The following is a 17,781-nucleotide window of genomic DNA, read 5'->3' on the forward strand; positions in this document are numbered from 1 at the left end:
GAAGAGTAAAATCGATTTAAACATTTATTTTGGTAAATTTAAATAAGTAAAGACACAATTTACAACAGCTAGAAACAGGAAAAAAATAAAAAAGTAATGTCACATTTTGCAATTCTACCATAATATGAATTTATTACAAAATTCTTCTTCTTACCCCAGCAGAATTTGCCCATCGGGTGTCCAGGTTTAGCCAGACTCCCAAACAGCATCTCCTTACGGTGAGAGTCAGACGGTCTGGCCAGCTGATACTCTGAACACAGAGACAGGAAATGACTGAGAAGCTAACAGGAAGGCGGCCATTTTGGATCAAATTTGGACTATTTGGGGGCGACTGAACGAGCTCTTCCTCGTGTTTGACTGCGATTAACTTCAAATTTTCACGTACATGCACGAAAATCGGTACACAAGTGTCTTAGATTAGGACAAACAAAAAAGTCAATTGGACCCATGACTAAAACTGAACAGGAAGGCGGCCATTTTGGATCAAACTGTCATTTTGGGGGGCGATTGAACGAGCTCCTCCTAGAGTTTGACTGCGATCAACTTCAAATTTTCACGTACATGCACGAAAATCGGTACACAAGTGTCTTAGGTTAGTACGAACAAAAAAGTCAACTGGACCCATGAACCAAACTGAACAGGAAGGCGGCCATTTTGGATCCAACTGTTATTTTGGGGGTGACTGAACGTGCTCCTCCTGGAGTTTGACTGCGATCAACTTCCAATTTTCACGTACATGCACTAAAATCGGTACACAGGTGCCTAAGATTAGGACAAACAAAAAAGTCAATTGCACCCATAACTAAAACTGAACAGGAAAGCGGCCATCTTGGATCAAACTACCATTTTGGGGGTGACTGAACAAGCTCTTCCTCGTGTTTGACTGCGATAAACTTCAATTTTTCACGTACATGCACGCAAATTGGTACACAAGTGTCTTAGGTTAGTACGAACAAAAAAGTCAATTGGACCCATGACTAAAACTGAACAGGAAGGCGGCCATATTGGATCAAACTGCCATTTTGGGGGCGATTGAACAAGCTCCTCCTAGAGTTTGACTGCGATCGACTTCAAATTTTCACGTACATGCACGAAAATCGGTACACACGTGTCTTAGATTAGGACGAACAAAAAAGTAAATTGGACCCATGACCCAAACTGAACAGGAAGGCGGCCATTTTGGCCATTTTGGGGCTAAAGTTGCAGGGTTCGGCCATTTTGGACTGAACAGCCATTTTTGAACAATTTTGCACATTTTATTTGATCAAATTCCTCCTAAAGCTTTGCCACAAACGACTTCAAATTTGTTTAGGTCACTCTGGATAAGAGAGGGATTAAAAGTGATCAACTGCTTCACTTAGCGTCACGCGGTGCAGGCGCTAGTGGGCGTCAACGTTGCGGTTGATTCTGATGACTCAGAAAAAAAGACAAAACTGTTATGTATAATAACTCCAAACTATATAAACTTCAACTCACCGCTGTCCACAGCCTCCACCTCTCTGTCGATGGCGTCCTCAATCATCAGAGGACAGATGAAGAACTGAGCCCACCTGAGTCCAGAGTGAAATCTTTCATGTTTCATGTGCTTCAAAATCTCCCGAATATCATCATAAATATCATATTATGTCTGTTTTAAGTCGTAGAAAAACAGTATTTTTTCCTCCTCACTCACCTGTCGAGAGCCTCTCTGAAAAACTTCCTCTGCACGTCGAACTGGAAGATGGTTCTCTCGCAGTCGGTGGAGGCGTTGTCGCTGCCGCCGTGTTTCTTCAGGAAGGCGTCAAAGCCGTTCTCCGCCGGGTATTTCTCACTGCCCATAAACACCACTGAAATGGAAAGAGCGATAGAGATTAAGTTAACGTCCGTTAGCGTTAGCTAACCCGACGTAAAGATTTTGCTTCGGCTTCTTTTGACTCACTGTGCTCCAGGAAGTGGGCGAGGCCCGGCAGGTCGTCCGGGTCGCTGAAGCTGCCCACGCTGATGCACAAGGCGGCCGCCGCCTGGAAGCACACACACACACACACACACCAAGACAACCAGAGATTATTAAAGGGGAATTAATGAGGCTAATAACTCCCTCGCCTGAATGACCGATTTTGGAAAATGCCAAGAAAGCGGGCTGAGAGCTAAGCTAATCTGATACTGAGTTACAGCTGTGTTATGTCAAAAGGGTTAAAAATCCCCAAAATATAATTAAAGTAGACATATTACAACCTATTTCTACAAGCTAACCTCGTTCCCTGGTGTCCTAATGCACGTCTGGCTGAAGCAGTTTGAAAAGATTGACTCGTAAAAACATCAATATATAATGTTTTACAGCTGTTTTTGGGAAGGTGACATTTTTGGCCGCGAGGAACAAATAAGTCGGGTTTTATTTAGCGTAGCCATTTTTAGGCTAATTTAAGGAACTACGACAACAGCTAGCTTAATTTGAGCTTGGTCATTCAACACAGCCAAAATGGCTTGATAAATAAAAAAACGGCATGGCACAAAATGAGGAACTAAATATTTTAGTTTAAAGAATAAGAACTTTGAGGTGCGGTGGAAACACAAACATCACAGATTACCAGGTAAATAATAAGTTCCTGGTAATAAACACACTTTCTCTTCACGTCACTCACCTGCTTCTCGGAGCTCCCCCTCTGCGTCGTCGCCACGTTCTCCTCGTCCAGCTCCTCAAAGTCGCTGTCCTGCTCCGACTCTTCTTTGTCTTCCTCGTCCTCCTCTGAACCTTCACCAGAATCCCTCTCGTCTTCTTCTTCGCCCCCGGCCGCTGCCACCACCGCCGCCGCCCCACCGGCTCCGTCCTCCGCTGCCCCTGCGTCCTCTCCATTTTCACTGTCGTCGTTCGCGCCGGCGCCGCTGAAGTCGGAGATGAGGAGAACTCGGAGGCCGTTACTCAGCTCGATGAACCTGCAGAGAGACATTATTGGACTTTCTGTTTATAGCCGATATATCAGGAGTGCTTAAGCTGATAAACGATAAGACATATATACTCTACGGTTCAAAAGTTTGGGCTAACTTAGAAATGTCCTTATTTTTTAAGGAAAAGCACACATACATTTTGAGAGAGAAATTAAAATTTTGAGGGAATAATTAAAATTAAAAAAAAAAATTAAATTTTGAGAAAAAATTATTAAAATTTTGGGGAACTTTTGTTTACAAATTTTGAGGAAAATTTTTTTTTTTTAGAAAAAATATTTAAATTTTTTGATTTTTATTAAAATTTTGAGCATTTTTTTTTTAATTTTGAGAAACAAATTATTATGTTGGGAGAAATTCTTTTGAGAAAAATGTAATTTTGAGAAAAAAGATTACATTTTTAGATTTTTTTAAAAACATTTTTACATTTTTTTATTTTTTACATTTTGGGGAAACAATTATTTAAATTTTGAGAAAATATATATCTTTTTTAAGAAATGTCCTTATTTTTTGAAAGAAAGGCACTTTTTTCAATGAATATAACATTAAAAGAATCAGAAATACAGTCTATACATTGTTCATGTGGTAAACGACTATTCTAGTTTATTTAAATGTTGAGAAAAAATTATTTAAATGTTGAGAAAAAATTATTTAAATGTTGAGAAAAAATTATTTACATTTTGAGAAAAAATTATTTAAATTTTGAGAAAAAATTATTTACATTTTGAGAAAAAATTATTTAATTTTGAGAAAAAATTATTTAATTTTTGGGAAAAAATTATTGATAATTAAACGAAATGGAACATGTACATAGGTGTATAGAGGCCCATTTCCGGTGTTCTAATGGTACATTGTGTTTGCTAATGGCGTTAGAAGCTATTGGATGATTAGAAAACCCTTGAAAACCCTTGTGCAATGATGTTAGCACAGCTGAAAACTGTTTTGCTGCTTCTTTGACCAAAGGGTAAAATTATTATTTTGAATAAAAATCATTATTTCTAATCTTGTCAATGTCTCGACTATATTTTCTATTAATTTTGCAACTCTTTTGATAAATAAAAGTGTGACTTTTAATGGAAAACACAAAAATTGTATAAGTGACCCAGTAGTGTATATGTGTGTTTTTCCCTATGTCCAACTGTCATTTAGTCTCTTCAGTAGTGAAATTAACGTATATTAACATATTATTTTATGGATATACATTTTCTTACACTGTATTAAATAAATTAATGTAAAAAAAAAATGAGATGCTTCCGTCTCCCACCTGTATTTCTTCGGGTCACTGGGTGATTTGACGATCCCTGCGTCTCCATCAACGTCAGCAGCAGCAGCACAAGCACCAGCACCAGCACCAGCACCAGCACCAGCACCAGCACCAGCACCAGCAGAAGCAGAAGCCTGGGCCTTCACGTCCTCTGACGCTGGAGGTGCTGGTGCTGCTGCTGGTGGTGGTGGTTCTCCCTGGTCTGGAGCAGATACCTGTCCTGGTGCACAGCCAGCGCTCATCGACTTGTTGGTCTGAGGCATTTTCACAGAGTCCTCTGGAGGGACAGCACCGAGACATGAGGACATACACATGGACGGACGGACATGAATATAGATAACAGGCACTGTTAAGGCAGATGCTGCTTCCATCAGGGAGAGTAAATGTGTTCTTTTGTGATGCTGATGTGTAAAAACCTTAAAAATTGCTTTTTTTAGAAAATTCATAAATGGCCAGAGCCTATTGGTTGGTTTTTTTGACAGCATGTTGTTAATTATGGAGGACAAAACCTGACGTAATAATATATGTAAATAAATACAGGAATAAATACATAAAGGAATAAATACATGATAAATAATAAATATTAATTAATTAATTAATTAATTAATTAAGTAAATAAATAAAGACAGGAATAAATAAATAAATACATGAATAAATAAATAAATACAGTAATGAATACATAATAAATATTAATTAATTAATTAAATAAGTAAATAAATAAATAAAGACAGGAATAAATAAATAAATACATAAAGGAATAAATACATATTAATTAATTAATTAATTAATTAAATAAATAAGTAAGTAAATAAATAAACAAATAAATAAAGACAGGAATAAATAAATAAATGCTTTACATTTATTTCTACATTTCTGTTCACCTACATTTATTTATTTATTATTACGTCAGGTTTTGTCCTCCATAGTTGATGACATTGCCCATTCACAATTATCAATCATCAAAATTCACCACAATTCATTTACTGTAAGAGCTAATAAGCAATAACATCGATTATATGGTTATCATGGTTGATGTCCTAATACTTTCGGCCAAGTTGACAGTGTCTAGTTTCCTGACTGAATAAATATTAACCTTTAAAACTAAAACAAAAAAAGTGATTTGATGGACTTAATGTGTGCCGAATTCACGAGAGGCATCTACTCCATGTATATGAACGTCGAGTCAAATATTTACGCGTGAATTATTAGGTTAATCAGAGAGGAAGGCTGAAAATACAACATTTCTAACATGTAGTTTGGTGCCGTAGAGTATTATTACTAGCGTGTGTCACTGGTTAATATTGAGCTAATTTAGCGGTTTGCTAAGTCGCCGGGGAGCTAGAACTGAGGCAGACTAACTGGCGGAGCTAACGCCGAATATTCACAAATAACGTCGGGAAAATAAGAACTTTAATTTAAGGAACAACGGGGGTGATTACAGCGGCGATGGGTTCAGCGTAACCTGGTTAGCATTTTCATTAGCCTTCACTAATCCTGACACTTGTCACCACTATGTGCTACAGAGCGGGAGGTTTTGTTCACCGCGCAGCTCCTCGCGTGAACACTGAACCAGAAACATTGCACAAACATTTCATTTGTTGCGTTTCACTGTCTGTAAAATATTAAAAAAAACACACTCACATTTGTTTGCGCTAGCTTGGACGCGGATGGAAGTTTGAAGCAAAGCTAGTCCCTCCCAACTCCCCCGAGCTGCCCGACAGCCAAAACAAAGCCTGTGATTGGCTGAGAGCGACGTCACTCACAGCGTAGCGGCGCCTCTGATTGGCCCGCGTCCTCTTTCTGTACCTCCTTTGCTCTCATTGCGGCCACAATGGACGTTATCGCCATCTGCTGGTGACTTGTAGGCGCGACAGTTTTTTTTTAAATTTATTTATTTATTTATTTATTTATTTATTTATTTATTTATTTATTTATTTATTTATTTATTTATTTATTTATTTATCAATCAATCAAAAGTGTTTCCTTTCAGACATTTATTTCAAAATAAAACAGACAAAAGTAAAAAAAAAATCAACAAAAACATTTATTATAATTTTATTATTTAATAATAGTTTATTATTTCTTCAAACGAACAACAATAGATAGATAATAATAAAGAATAATCTTAATTAAAAACAATTTATTATACAAGAGATATATATAATATATTATAATAGTAATAATTACTATATTATTATAATATTATTATTATAATAATACAATTTTTTTATACATTTTTGTTTTATTATTAATTATATTAATAATAAAATAATAATTATAATAATTATCATCATAATAAGTATTATAATAATTATTATAATAATAATAAAACAAATGTAATAGTTTTATTTTATTATTAATTATATTAAGAAATAAAAAGATAACAATTATTAAAAAGGTAAAATAGGCACAAATAAATAAGTCTATTTTAGAATATGTAACTTTTGAAAAAAAAATCACTATTTAAAGCCCATTTACAGACGACAGTATGTCGCTATAGCAACCGCTAACAGCCCACACATCTGACGCAGACTAACAAATTAAAACTCTGACACACACGCGCTGATTAAAGATTGTGATTTTCTTTTATTATTATCATACTAAATTGCATCTATAATATACAAACATTCACAATAATTGTATTTTTTTTTTTGTACAATCACTTTGTGCTTCTCCCCTGTTTTTCGGGGTGGGGGTGTGTGGGGGGGGGGGGGGGGGTGACCTGTAAGACGACAAGTTTACATAAACTCTCTATAGAATTTGAATTTGTCCATGGTTATAATACACAGCATAAAAATAAATTCATAAATTCATACGACACCGTTATTGTTATTATCATCGTTTCTAACTCTATCATCATTTACAAATTCACTTTAAAAAATAATCATATGAAGACAATGTCAATATTATATTATATTATATTATATTATATGTTGTTGTTTTTTTAGACACAGGATGAGGAGTCACACACAGAAACGTGCGCTGTGGCAGCTATTTAACAATTTGGCAGGATACTGTTAGTTAGTTTGTTTCTCTCTCTCTATATATATATACATATATATGTATATATATATATATATGTATTTTTTCCACCGACCCTTTTTCTTAAAGTCTTTCATGTACACACACACACACACACACACACACACACACTCACTCAGCTGAACAACGTTATCAAAATATCACACAAAACAACTCCTACAACTGAACACGCGATAAATATCATGATCACCACGTTGACTCTAATATCACACACACACACACACACACACACACACACACACACACACACATGTTCATGTAGGAAACACTGACGGGGGGGGGGGGGGCTCATCACTCACTCATCAGCGATTGCGTTGGGATTGAAAAGCTGTGAAAACCACCGTGAAGCAGGGCTGCAGCGCTCTAATCTAATTTAATTTAATCTAATTTAATCTAATCTGATCTAATCTAATCTAATCTAATCTAATCTATTTAATCTAATCTACTACAGTAGAGGAAAAAAACAACAATAAGATTTGAAAATGCGTGTCTTTTCGCCAACCGTTGGTTCCAACACGACCTGTAGAAACCTGATTTCTTGAGCTTTAAAGCTGTAGTATGTAATATCTGGTCATTTGCTAGCAACTGTTGTTAGCAACTTCAGTTTTTCAAAGATCAATCTGATTTTTTTGTCACGGGCGGGTGATCGGCCAAGTATGTTCCCGTTCAATTTTGGTAAGAATCGGTTCACGGATGACGTCACAAGCAACGATTAAACTACCAAGATACCCCGTTAGCTTATAATGGGCAAAACTGTTGAAAAATGTCGGATTTTAACGAAATCACTTAAAGTCTAAATTTACGCCTTATCACCAACGTTAAAATACAGTAGCGTAAATTGTGTTTATCTGTACGTTTGTTCTGTTAGCAACTAGCTTGTACTTTTTTTTTTGATAGACCAGTCTGAATTTTTGGTGATGCGTAGGTGATCACCCAAGTATGTTCCCGTTCAATTTTGGTAAGAATCGGTCCACGGATGACGTCACAAACAACGATTAAACTACCAAGATACCCCGTTAGCTTACAATGGGCAAAACTGTTGAAAATTTTCAGATTTGAACGAAATTTGGTACGTGTATACAGGATCAGACACTGTATAACATACAGTCTAAATTTACGCCATTATCACCAGCGTTAAAATACAGTGGCGTAAATTGTGTTTATCTGTACGTTTGTTCTCCTGTTAGCAACTAGCTTGTACTTTTTTTTGATAGATCAGTCTGAATTTTTGGTGATGTATAGGTGATCACCCAAGTATGTTCCCGTTCAATTTTGGTAAGAATCGGTCCACGGATGACGTCACAAAACACTATCAAACTTCCAAGAATTCCCATTCACTTATAATGGGCAACAGTGAAAAATATATGGACATAGCTCTGTCAAAGGTCATCGGATTTGAACGGAATTTGGTACGTGTATGCAAAATCACACGCTCTATCATCCGACCAAATTTAATCCAGATCTAATCCAGATTACGGATTTGAATTCAAATTTTACATGGTTGAGTCCCATTGAACAAGTTCGGACGTGTAACAGAGCAATTTTGACATCTTTATGTAAGATGTTAATAGCTATAAGTAGATAAAGGGAGCGTTTGTGTGTATACAGCAGCAGAGATGGGGTGGGCGGAGACAAGAAGATTTTTATCTCGATAAACTGTATGCAGCAAGGGAATGTCGCCGGGGCGACGCAAAATCTCAACACCTATACTGACAAATGCAGAGAGAGTTGTGTGGAGCTAATAGGCTAAATTAGCATTGTGACATTTGATGCGTCCCGCCCCTAAATATCAAGTTATCGCAAGTTATTTTTGTTTTTGTTATCTACGGATTAATTTTGCGTCATAAATATATTTTAAACACGTCGTCCCTGATCAAAACAAACGCTTTTATTGTGAAATTTCGTTGAATGTTGTCATAAATATCATTCTGTAGGACTGTAGTAAAATCATTTCAAGCTCCGATCCGCGCAAATATACGAAACCCTGTTAACACCGAACTTTTTTAGTCACGTGACGTTTTAGCTGCAGCCCTGCGTGCGAGTTGTGCGTCGGTGGTTTAGCCCTAAAGCGTCTTTCAAGCACAAACAGCGGCGCTAAATAAGGCCGGTAACAGTTACACGCGCTCCGTATACGTATATATATATATATAACGATTTGACCCAACTATCGCAAAACAACCTGCGACGGCTAACCTGTAAACCTGCGATCGATCGCGAGCAGCTGTGGTGGCGTACGACGTTCTAACTTTGTGCTACAGTTCGAGGAGAGGCAGTGCTAAGCTAACCTGTCGCGACAAACCCGCTGCATCGCAACTCCGACAAAATCTGAATTTGGCGTGTTCAAAAAAACGTGACGCAGCTGTACTTTAGTTCTACTACGGCATCTTTTCCGAACATTTTTCTCTAATCCACGATGTTAGATATAAAACTGCGAGAGCGGTAGCTAGTTAGCATTTTTCTGTTCTCTTTAGCGCTAGCCTGTGTCGACCGTGTATTTTTTGCTGTTTTATCGTATATATAATGTACATTCTTTTCCAGTATCTTGATATTTTTTAACACTTCCTCGATTACATGTACATATATTCCTGCTTTTTTTTACAATACGGCCAATTCTACTTATTTTACGTACTATTGTCGTACTTTGTTGTACTAGAATCGGCTTGATACTGCTGTTAGCTTTATGTTAAGTAGCTAAAAACATGTTTTTTTTTTCCTTTGCGTCCCCTCTGGCAATTCTAATTAGGGCCCGAGCCACGAATTGGCCAGGGCTCAACATCGCCCCCTAAGGTGAAGACAGAGGCAAAATTGAGTTCCACCGAATTTGCCGAAACTTGGTGGGAAGAAGCTATAGACCAAGACAAACAAAAAAGTCGATCGTAACCATGGCCTCAACTCAACAGGAAGTTGGCCATTTTGAATTCTAATTCTAATGTTGTTAGCAGGATGTTAGCAACGGGCCTTTTTCAGGAATCATCGCAGAAAAAAACGCTCCAAACACGCCAAATCAGATTTCGTGCGGAGGACGCCGCTGTCCTCACTCCTCGCCGGTGTAAGGGGTCAAATCTCCGTAAGACGCAGAGGACAGGAAACTGGTTATATGATACGTCATTTGGCGGGAAGTGGTTATTAACTGCTCACAAACATGGACTGAAGCAGAGAGTGTGTGTTGAGGAATGTTACGATATTTAACCTTGTTTTTTTTTTGTTTCCTTGTTTTTTTCTTTTTCTTTTATTTTGGCGGGACGCGGGAAAGAGAAGAGAGGACGATCAGCAGCACTTCTGAGGTAGCTGAGCGGGCTTGTCCGTCAGTCTGGTGGTCTTGGACCCGGGAGCCGCCGGCACCTCCACGTCCACGCGCTCCGACATCTTCACGCAGATGATGTCCACCAGGCGCTCGAAGACCTGCCGCACGTTGATGTTCTCCTTAGCGCTCGCCTCGTAGTACTCGAAGCCTGCGACAGGAAACGGGAAGTGACCAAAATGTGTGTTTGGCTTTGTTCGCAGAGCTACTGCTAATGTGTACAATTCCAAAATCTATTATTCCAAATTCTACTTAGAATTCCAAAAATCTACTTGTAGTTCCAAATTGTATATCGAATTCCAAATTCTACTTAAAATTCCAAATTCTACTTAGAATTCCAAAATCTACTTATAGTACCAAATTGTACTTATAGTTTGCGATGTCCAACACAAGAATCAAAGCCAACAATTTCCAACTGTAGATCAGTTAAAAAGACTTAGAAATTCTACTTAGAATTCCAAAATCTACTTAAAGTTCCAAAATCTACTTAAAGTTCCAAAATCTACTTATAATTCCAAGATCTACTTAAAGTTCCAAAACCTACTTATAATTCCAAAATCTCCAAAATGTACTTAAGAGTAACAAAATCTACTTATCGTTCCAAAAATCTACGTATAATTCCAAAATCCACTTATAATTTTTAAATTCTACTTAGAATTCCAAAATCTACAAAATTTACTTAAAGTTACAAAATCTACTTATCATTCCAAATATCTACTTACAGTTCCAAAATCTACGCATAGTTCCAAAAGCTACTTAAATTTTCAAATTCTACTTAGAATTCCAAAAGCTACTTAAATTTAAAAATTCTACTTAGAATTCAAAAATCTACTTAAATTTTCCTATTCTACTTGGAATTCCAAAATCTACTTAAATTTTCAAATTCTACTTGGAATTCCAAAATCTACTTAAATTTTCAAATTCTACTTAGAATTCCAAAATCTACTTGGAATTCCAAAATCTATGTATTATTCCAAGATCTACTTATCGTTCCAAAAATCTATGCATAGTTCCAAAAGCTACTTTAAATTTTCAAATTCTACTTAGAATTCCAAAATCTTAAATTTTCAAATTCTACTTGGAATTCAAAAATCTACTTAAATTTTCCTATTCTACTTGGAATTCCAAAATCTACTTAAATTTTCAAATTCTACTTGGAATTCCAAAATCTACTTAAATTTTCAAATTCTACTTAGAATTCCAAAATCTACTTGGAATTCCAAAATCTATGTATTATTCCAAGATCTACTTATCGTTCCAAAAATCTATGCATAGTTCCAAAAGCTACTTTAAATTTTCAAATTCTACTTAGAATTCCAAAATCTTAAATTTTCAAATTCTACTTGGAATTCCAAAATCTACTTAAAGTTTCAAAATCTACTTGGAATTCCAAAATCTACTTAAATTTTCAAAATCTACTTGGAATTCCAAAATCTACTTACATTTTCAAAAATCTACTTAAATTTTCAAATTCTACTTGGAATTCCAAAATCTACTTAAAGTTTCAAAATCTACTTGGAATTCCAAAATCTACTTGGAATTCCAAAATCTACTTAAATTTTCAAATTCTACTTATAATTCAAAAATCTACTTAAATTTTCAAATTCTACTAAGAATTCCAAAATCTCCAAAATCTACTAATTGTTCCAAATTCTAGTTATAATTCCTGAATCCACTCCACTAAACCTGGGTGTGTTTCCACCTGTTTCGTCTCAGGACGTGTTTGCTCTTTTCCAGACTTTTCCTCCCACTTCACAAACACACATGAACCCAAAGGAACGTCATTGTTAGCGATTTCTAAAACGTGTTCTAATAAAAACAAAAAGATGGACTGAAGACTGAAGACTGAAGACTGAAGACTCCCTGATGTGACGTGTATTTTAGTTTCTGTATTCACTGAGTTTCTGACTGAACGTCCTGAAGCGTTGACATTAACGAAGGCCAACAGTGAAAGTGACACAACCGGAATTCTCAGTATTCTAAACGTCTTATAGTCGTTACACTTGCCCTGAGGTGAAGGAGGTGAAGACCCTCTGTGCTGCACTCTAACTCACTGAAAAGCTGCTTCTGTTAGCATCGATAGCATCTGTGGGATTATCACTGACAGCAGTTTGTGGGATTGAGATTTACAGAATTTTTGGTCAACTATATTATATATAACTCATTCTTAAAATTTCTTTGAAAAGAAACCTAACAATTCTGACTTTAATCTCATAAATCTGACTTATTCAACCTAAAAAAAAACTCAATTTAATCTCATAAATGTCACATATAATCCAGCAGTAATCTCAGAATCTCATAAATCTGAATTATTTTGCCTAAAAAACAAATAATTCTGACTTTAATCTCATAAATCTGACTTATTCAACCTAAAAAAACCTAGGAATTCTCAATTTAATCTCATAAATGTCACCTATAATCCAGCAGTAATCTCAGAAATCTGACATATTCTACCTAAAAATCAAAGAAATCTGACTTTAATATCAGAAATTTGACTCATTCTACCTAAAAAAAAGAAAAGAATTCTGACTTTAATCTCAGTAATCTGACTCATTCAACCTACAAAAAACAGAATTTTCAATTTAATCTCATAAATCTGACTTATTTTAACTAAAAAACTAAGAATTCTGACTTTAATCTCTTAAATCTGATTTATTCTACCTAAAAAAAACGAAGAATTCTGACTTTAATCTCATAAATCTGACTTATTCTACCTAAAGATTAAGAATTCTGACTTTAATCTCATAAATCTGACTTATTCTACCTAAAAAACAAATAATTCTGACTTTAATCTCAGGAATCTAATTTATACGACATAAAAAAAATGACGAATTCTGACTTTAATCTCATAAATCTGATTTATTCTACAAAAAAAACAAAGAATGACTTCAATCTGAATTCTATTTCCTCAGAATTCTGACTTTAAAAAAATCATCATCTGACATTTGGCCCTGATGCTTTCCCGTAGTTAATAATGACGACTACGGTTACGACTTTCAGTTGTGAGTGAATTTCCCAGCGTAGAAAAACAAATATTGATATATTCTAAATAATTGTCGTTCATCTATTACCCATAAGGCAGCAGCAGCAAGTGTTGATTTAGTCAATTTCATGTGTGTTTGAAGACGTGGTGACGTTTACGAGGTTCCATGAATGCACCTCATTAGCTCAACACACCGTGAACCCTGCACTACTTTCACTAGTTCTCATGTTTTTAATTTTTTTCATATAAATGTTATATTTATATACAATATATATTTTTACATTTTTCTGTAAATGCTAGCCTCACCTAACTGGTCGGCGAGGTGCTTCCCTTTCTCCGGAGGGACGATCCTCTCCTCGTCCATGTCGCTACTTGGAATTCCAAAATCTACTTATAATTCCAAGATCTACTTAAAGTTCCAAAACCTACTTGTAATTCCAAAATCTCCTAAATGTACTTAATGTTCCAAAATCTACTTATCATTCCGAAAATCTACGTATAGTTCCAAACTTAAATTCTACTTAAATTTTAAAATTCTACTTAGAATTCCAAAATCTACTTGGAATTCCAAAATCTACTTGGAATTCCAACATCTACTTAGAATTCCAATATCTACTTAGAATTCTAAAATCTACTTAGAATTCCAAAATCTACTTGGAATTCCAAGATCTACTTAGAATTCCAACATCTACTTGGAATTCCAACATCTACTTAGAATTCCAAGATCTACTTAGAATTCTAAAATTCTACTTGGAATTCCAAAATCTACTTGGAATTCCAACATCTACTTAGAATTCCAAGATCTACTTAGAATTCTAAAATCTACTTAGAATTCCAACATCTACTTGGAATTCCAAGATCTACTTAGAATTCCAAGATCTACTTAGAATTCCAACATCTACTTGGAATTCCAAAATCTACTTAGAATTCCAAGATCAAATTAGAATTCCAAGATCTAATTAGAATTCCAAAATCTACTTAGAATTCCAAAATCTAATTAGAATTCCAAAATCTACTTGGAATTCCAAAATCTACTTAGAATTCCAAGATCTACTTAAAGTTCCAAAACCTACTTATTCCAATAGATTCCAAAATCTCCAAAATTAACCTCAAGTAACAAAATCTACTTATCGTTCCAAAAATCTACGTACAGTTCCAAGTTTTACTTACATTTTCAAATTCAACTTAGAATTTCAAATTCTACTTAAATTTTTAAATTCTACTTAGAATTCCAAATTCTACTTAGAATTCCAAGATCTTCTTAAAGTTCCGAAACCTACTTATTCCAAGAGATTCCAAAATCTACGTATAGCTCCAAAATCTACTTATCATTCCAAAAATCTACGTATAGCTCCAAAATCTACTTCAATTTTCAAATTCTACTTAGAATTCCAAAATCTGTATACATATATATATTTATATACGATACATATTTTTGCATTTTTGCCGTAGATGCTAGCCTCACCTAACTGTTCCGCGAGGTGCTTCCCTTTCTCCGGAGGGACGATCCTCTCCTCGTCCATGTCGCACTTGTTGCCCACCATGATCACCTGAGCGTTGTCCCAGGAGTACGTCTTAATCTGAGTGGCCCTGCACACACACACACACGCACACACACACACACACACACACACACACACACACACACACACACACACACACACACACACACACACACACACACATGAATCATCCACGTACATCCATGATCTTAATCTGACAAACCTCGAGCTTTTCCGGTCACGCACCAGTCCTGGACGGCGTTGAACGACTCCTCGTTGGTGATGTCGTACATGAGGATGAAGCCCATGGCGCCGCGGTAGTAGGCGGTGGTGATGGTGCGGTATCGCTCCTGACCGGCCGTGTCCTGGACAACGACAACGTCAGATTAAGGAGATTAAAAAGGTGCGTTCAGACCAAAGTGAGACGTTCTACCACCGTGTCTTCATTTAAAAGCCTTTATTGTTGTTTATTTTTAGGCTTAGGCTCAAGAAATCCAGGCACCGTCTACCAGTTAGCTCGGTTAGCTGCATTAGCTTCTTTTAGCGCGGGTGTGTTAACGCATGTCAGACATTTCCATGACAACCGCCCGGAAAAAGACGCGCATGACGTTGTGCTTGCGTGCCGCGACACCGGAGTCCAGGCACCGTTTACCAGTTAGCTCCGTTAGCTGCATTAGCTCCTTTCTTGCACCGGTGCGTTAACCCATGACAGGTTTCCATGACGTCTGACCGGGAGCATGATGTCGTGTTTACGTGCCGCGACACCAGCGTCCAGGCACCGTTCACCAGTTAGCTCTGCTAGCTGCATTAGCTCCTTTTAGCGCCGGTGCGTTAACGCATGACACGTTTCCATGACGACCGACCCGAAAAAGACGCGCATTAAGTCATGTTTACGTGCCGCGACACCGGCGTCCAGGCACCGTTTACCAGTTAGCTCCGTTAGCTATTTTAGCTCCTTTTAGCGCCGGTGCGTTAACCCATGACACGTTTCCATGACGTCTGACTGGGAAAAAGACGTGCATGATGTCGTGTTTACGTGCCGTGACACCGGCGTCCAGGCACCGTTTACCAGTTAGCTCCGTTAGCTGCATTAGCTCCTTTTAGCGCCGGTGCGTTAACGCATGATGCGTTTCCATGATGACCGACCCGAAAAAGACGCGCATTAAGTCATGTTTACGTGCTGCGACACCGGCGTCAAGGCACCGTTTACCAGTTAGCTCCGTTAGCTGCATTAGCTCCTTTTAGCGCCGGTGCGTTAACGCATGACACGTTTCCATGACGACCGACCGGAAAAAGACGCGCATGACATTGTGCTTGCGTGCCGCGACACCGGAGTCCAGGCACCGTTTACCAGTTAGCTCCGTTAGCTGCGTTAGCTCCTTTTAGCGGCGGTGCGTTAACGCATGACACGTTTCCATGAAGACCGACCGGAAAAAGACGCGCATTAAGTCGTGTTTATGTGCCGCGTCACCGGCGTCAAGGCACCGTTTACCAGAAAGCTCCGTTAGCTGCATTAGCTCCTTTTAGCGCCGGTGCGTTAACCCATGACACGTTTCCATGACGACCGACCGGGAAAAAGACGTGCATTAAGTCGTGTTTACGTGCCGCGTCACCGGCGTCAAGGCACCGTTTACCAGAAAGCTCCGTTAGCTGCATTAGCTCCTTTTAGCGCCGGTGCGTTAACGCATGACACGTTTCCATGACGACCGACCGGAAAAAGACGCGCATGGCGTCGTGTTTACGTGCCGCGACACCGGCGTCCAGGCACCGTTTACTAGTTAGCTCCGTTAGCTGCATTAGCTCCTTTTAGCGCCAATGCGTTAACGCATGACGCCCGACCAGAAAAAGACGCGCATGACCTCATGTTTACGTGCCGCGACACCGATTACCAATTAGCTCCGTTAGCTGCGTTAGCTCCTTTTAGCGCCGGTTAGCACGCCTACAGTCGAACAGCACTACTTTAGAGACTCATCTTAACAATCGAGAGTCACGTAAAACGTTTTTTTTCCGGTCAGTCGCCATGGACGTGGGTTAACATTGACGCCGCTAACCGCCGCTCTGGCGTCAACGCACCCAGCACTATATAGTGTCTTCTGTTTACGATGTTTCTTGAATGCATCTCAACAAACCGTGAGCCCTGCAACACTTTCACTAGTTCTCATGCTGTGCATATAAATATATAAACAGAGTCTTCTGCTGTCACAGAGGCAGATTTTCTCCTCGTCTCAGAGCCATTTTTATCTGAAGCCAAATAATAAAAAAATCATTCCGCCGCATCTCTTGGCCCCGCCCCCTTCACCGAAACCCCCCCCCCCCTCAGCCCCCCCCCCTCAGCCCCCGTTCATAGAATCTCCAGCTGCTCAGAGCTGCAGTAATTCTTCTAAATTTATCTCTGTTGTGCTTTGCTTCCTCTGCTCTCATTCAGCAGTCTACACTTTCCTCTCTTTTGTCCTCGGGGAGGCGGCGAGTGCTCGCTCGCATTTAATTAACCGCAACGTTCACTGTGTGTGTGTGTGTGTGTGTGTGTGTGTGTGAGAGAGTGTGTGTGTGTGTGTGTGAGTGGGAAGCAAAACGCTGGACTCCATCATTTTAAACGGTTTGTTTGTCGCTCGCTAAAGCTGCAGTTCGCAGGATCACAACACAAAAAAAATCATCCCTCAAGGTTATTAAATAAGTCTAATTTGCAAAAGAACTGACGATTAACGCATTTATTCACGATCGATTAACGTGTCGATTGCTTTTTTGATTAATCGATTCGATTCGCTTG

At 37.9% G+C, this 17,781-nt stretch overlaps 2 protein-coding genes across 2 annotated transcripts in view; both read right to left on the reverse strand.

The window, feature by feature from the left end:
- nrd1b (nardilysin b (N-arginine dibasic convertase)) overlaps nt 1-5,852 on the reverse strand; it is a 62,266-nt gene extending 56,414 nt beyond the window's left edge. Inside the window, exons 1-7 of the mRNA XM_083887847.1 lie at nt 5,828-5,852; nt 4,187-4,463; nt 2,622-2,913; nt 1,919-2,000; nt 1,673-1,826; nt 1,477-1,550; nt 155-250 (exon numbers count right to left, since the gene is read on the reverse strand). Coding sequence (XP_083743973.1) covers nt 155-250; nt 1,477-1,550; nt 1,673-1,826; nt 1,919-2,000; nt 2,622-2,913; nt 4,187-4,449 — 961 coding nt within the window. The 5' untranslated portion in view covers nt 4,450-4,463; nt 5,828-5,852. The remainder of the gene's footprint in view (nt 1-154; nt 251-1,476; nt 1,551-1,672; nt 1,827-1,918; nt 2,001-2,621; nt 2,914-4,186; nt 4,464-5,827) is intronic.
- Nucleotides 5,853-10,495: 4,643 nt separating this feature from the next.
- The window catches only part of rab3b (RAB3B, member RAS oncogene family), a gene marked incomplete at both ends in the record, with an annotated part of 11,755 nt that continues 4,469 nt past the window's right edge, over nt 10,496-17,781 (reverse strand). The window contains 3 exons of the mRNA XM_083888702.1: nt 10,496-10,680; nt 14,978-15,102; nt 15,261-15,379. Coding sequence (XP_083744828.1) covers nt 10,496-10,680; nt 14,978-15,102; nt 15,261-15,379 — 429 coding nt within the window. The remainder of the gene's footprint in view (nt 10,681-14,977; nt 15,103-15,260; nt 15,380-17,781) is intronic.

This window comes from Microchirus variegatus (assembly GCF_963457635.1).
Source record: "Microchirus variegatus genome assembly, chromosome: 4".
NCBI classification, from domain to species: domain Eukaryota; kingdom Metazoa; phylum Chordata; class Actinopteri; order Pleuronectiformes; family Soleidae; genus Microchirus; species Microchirus variegatus.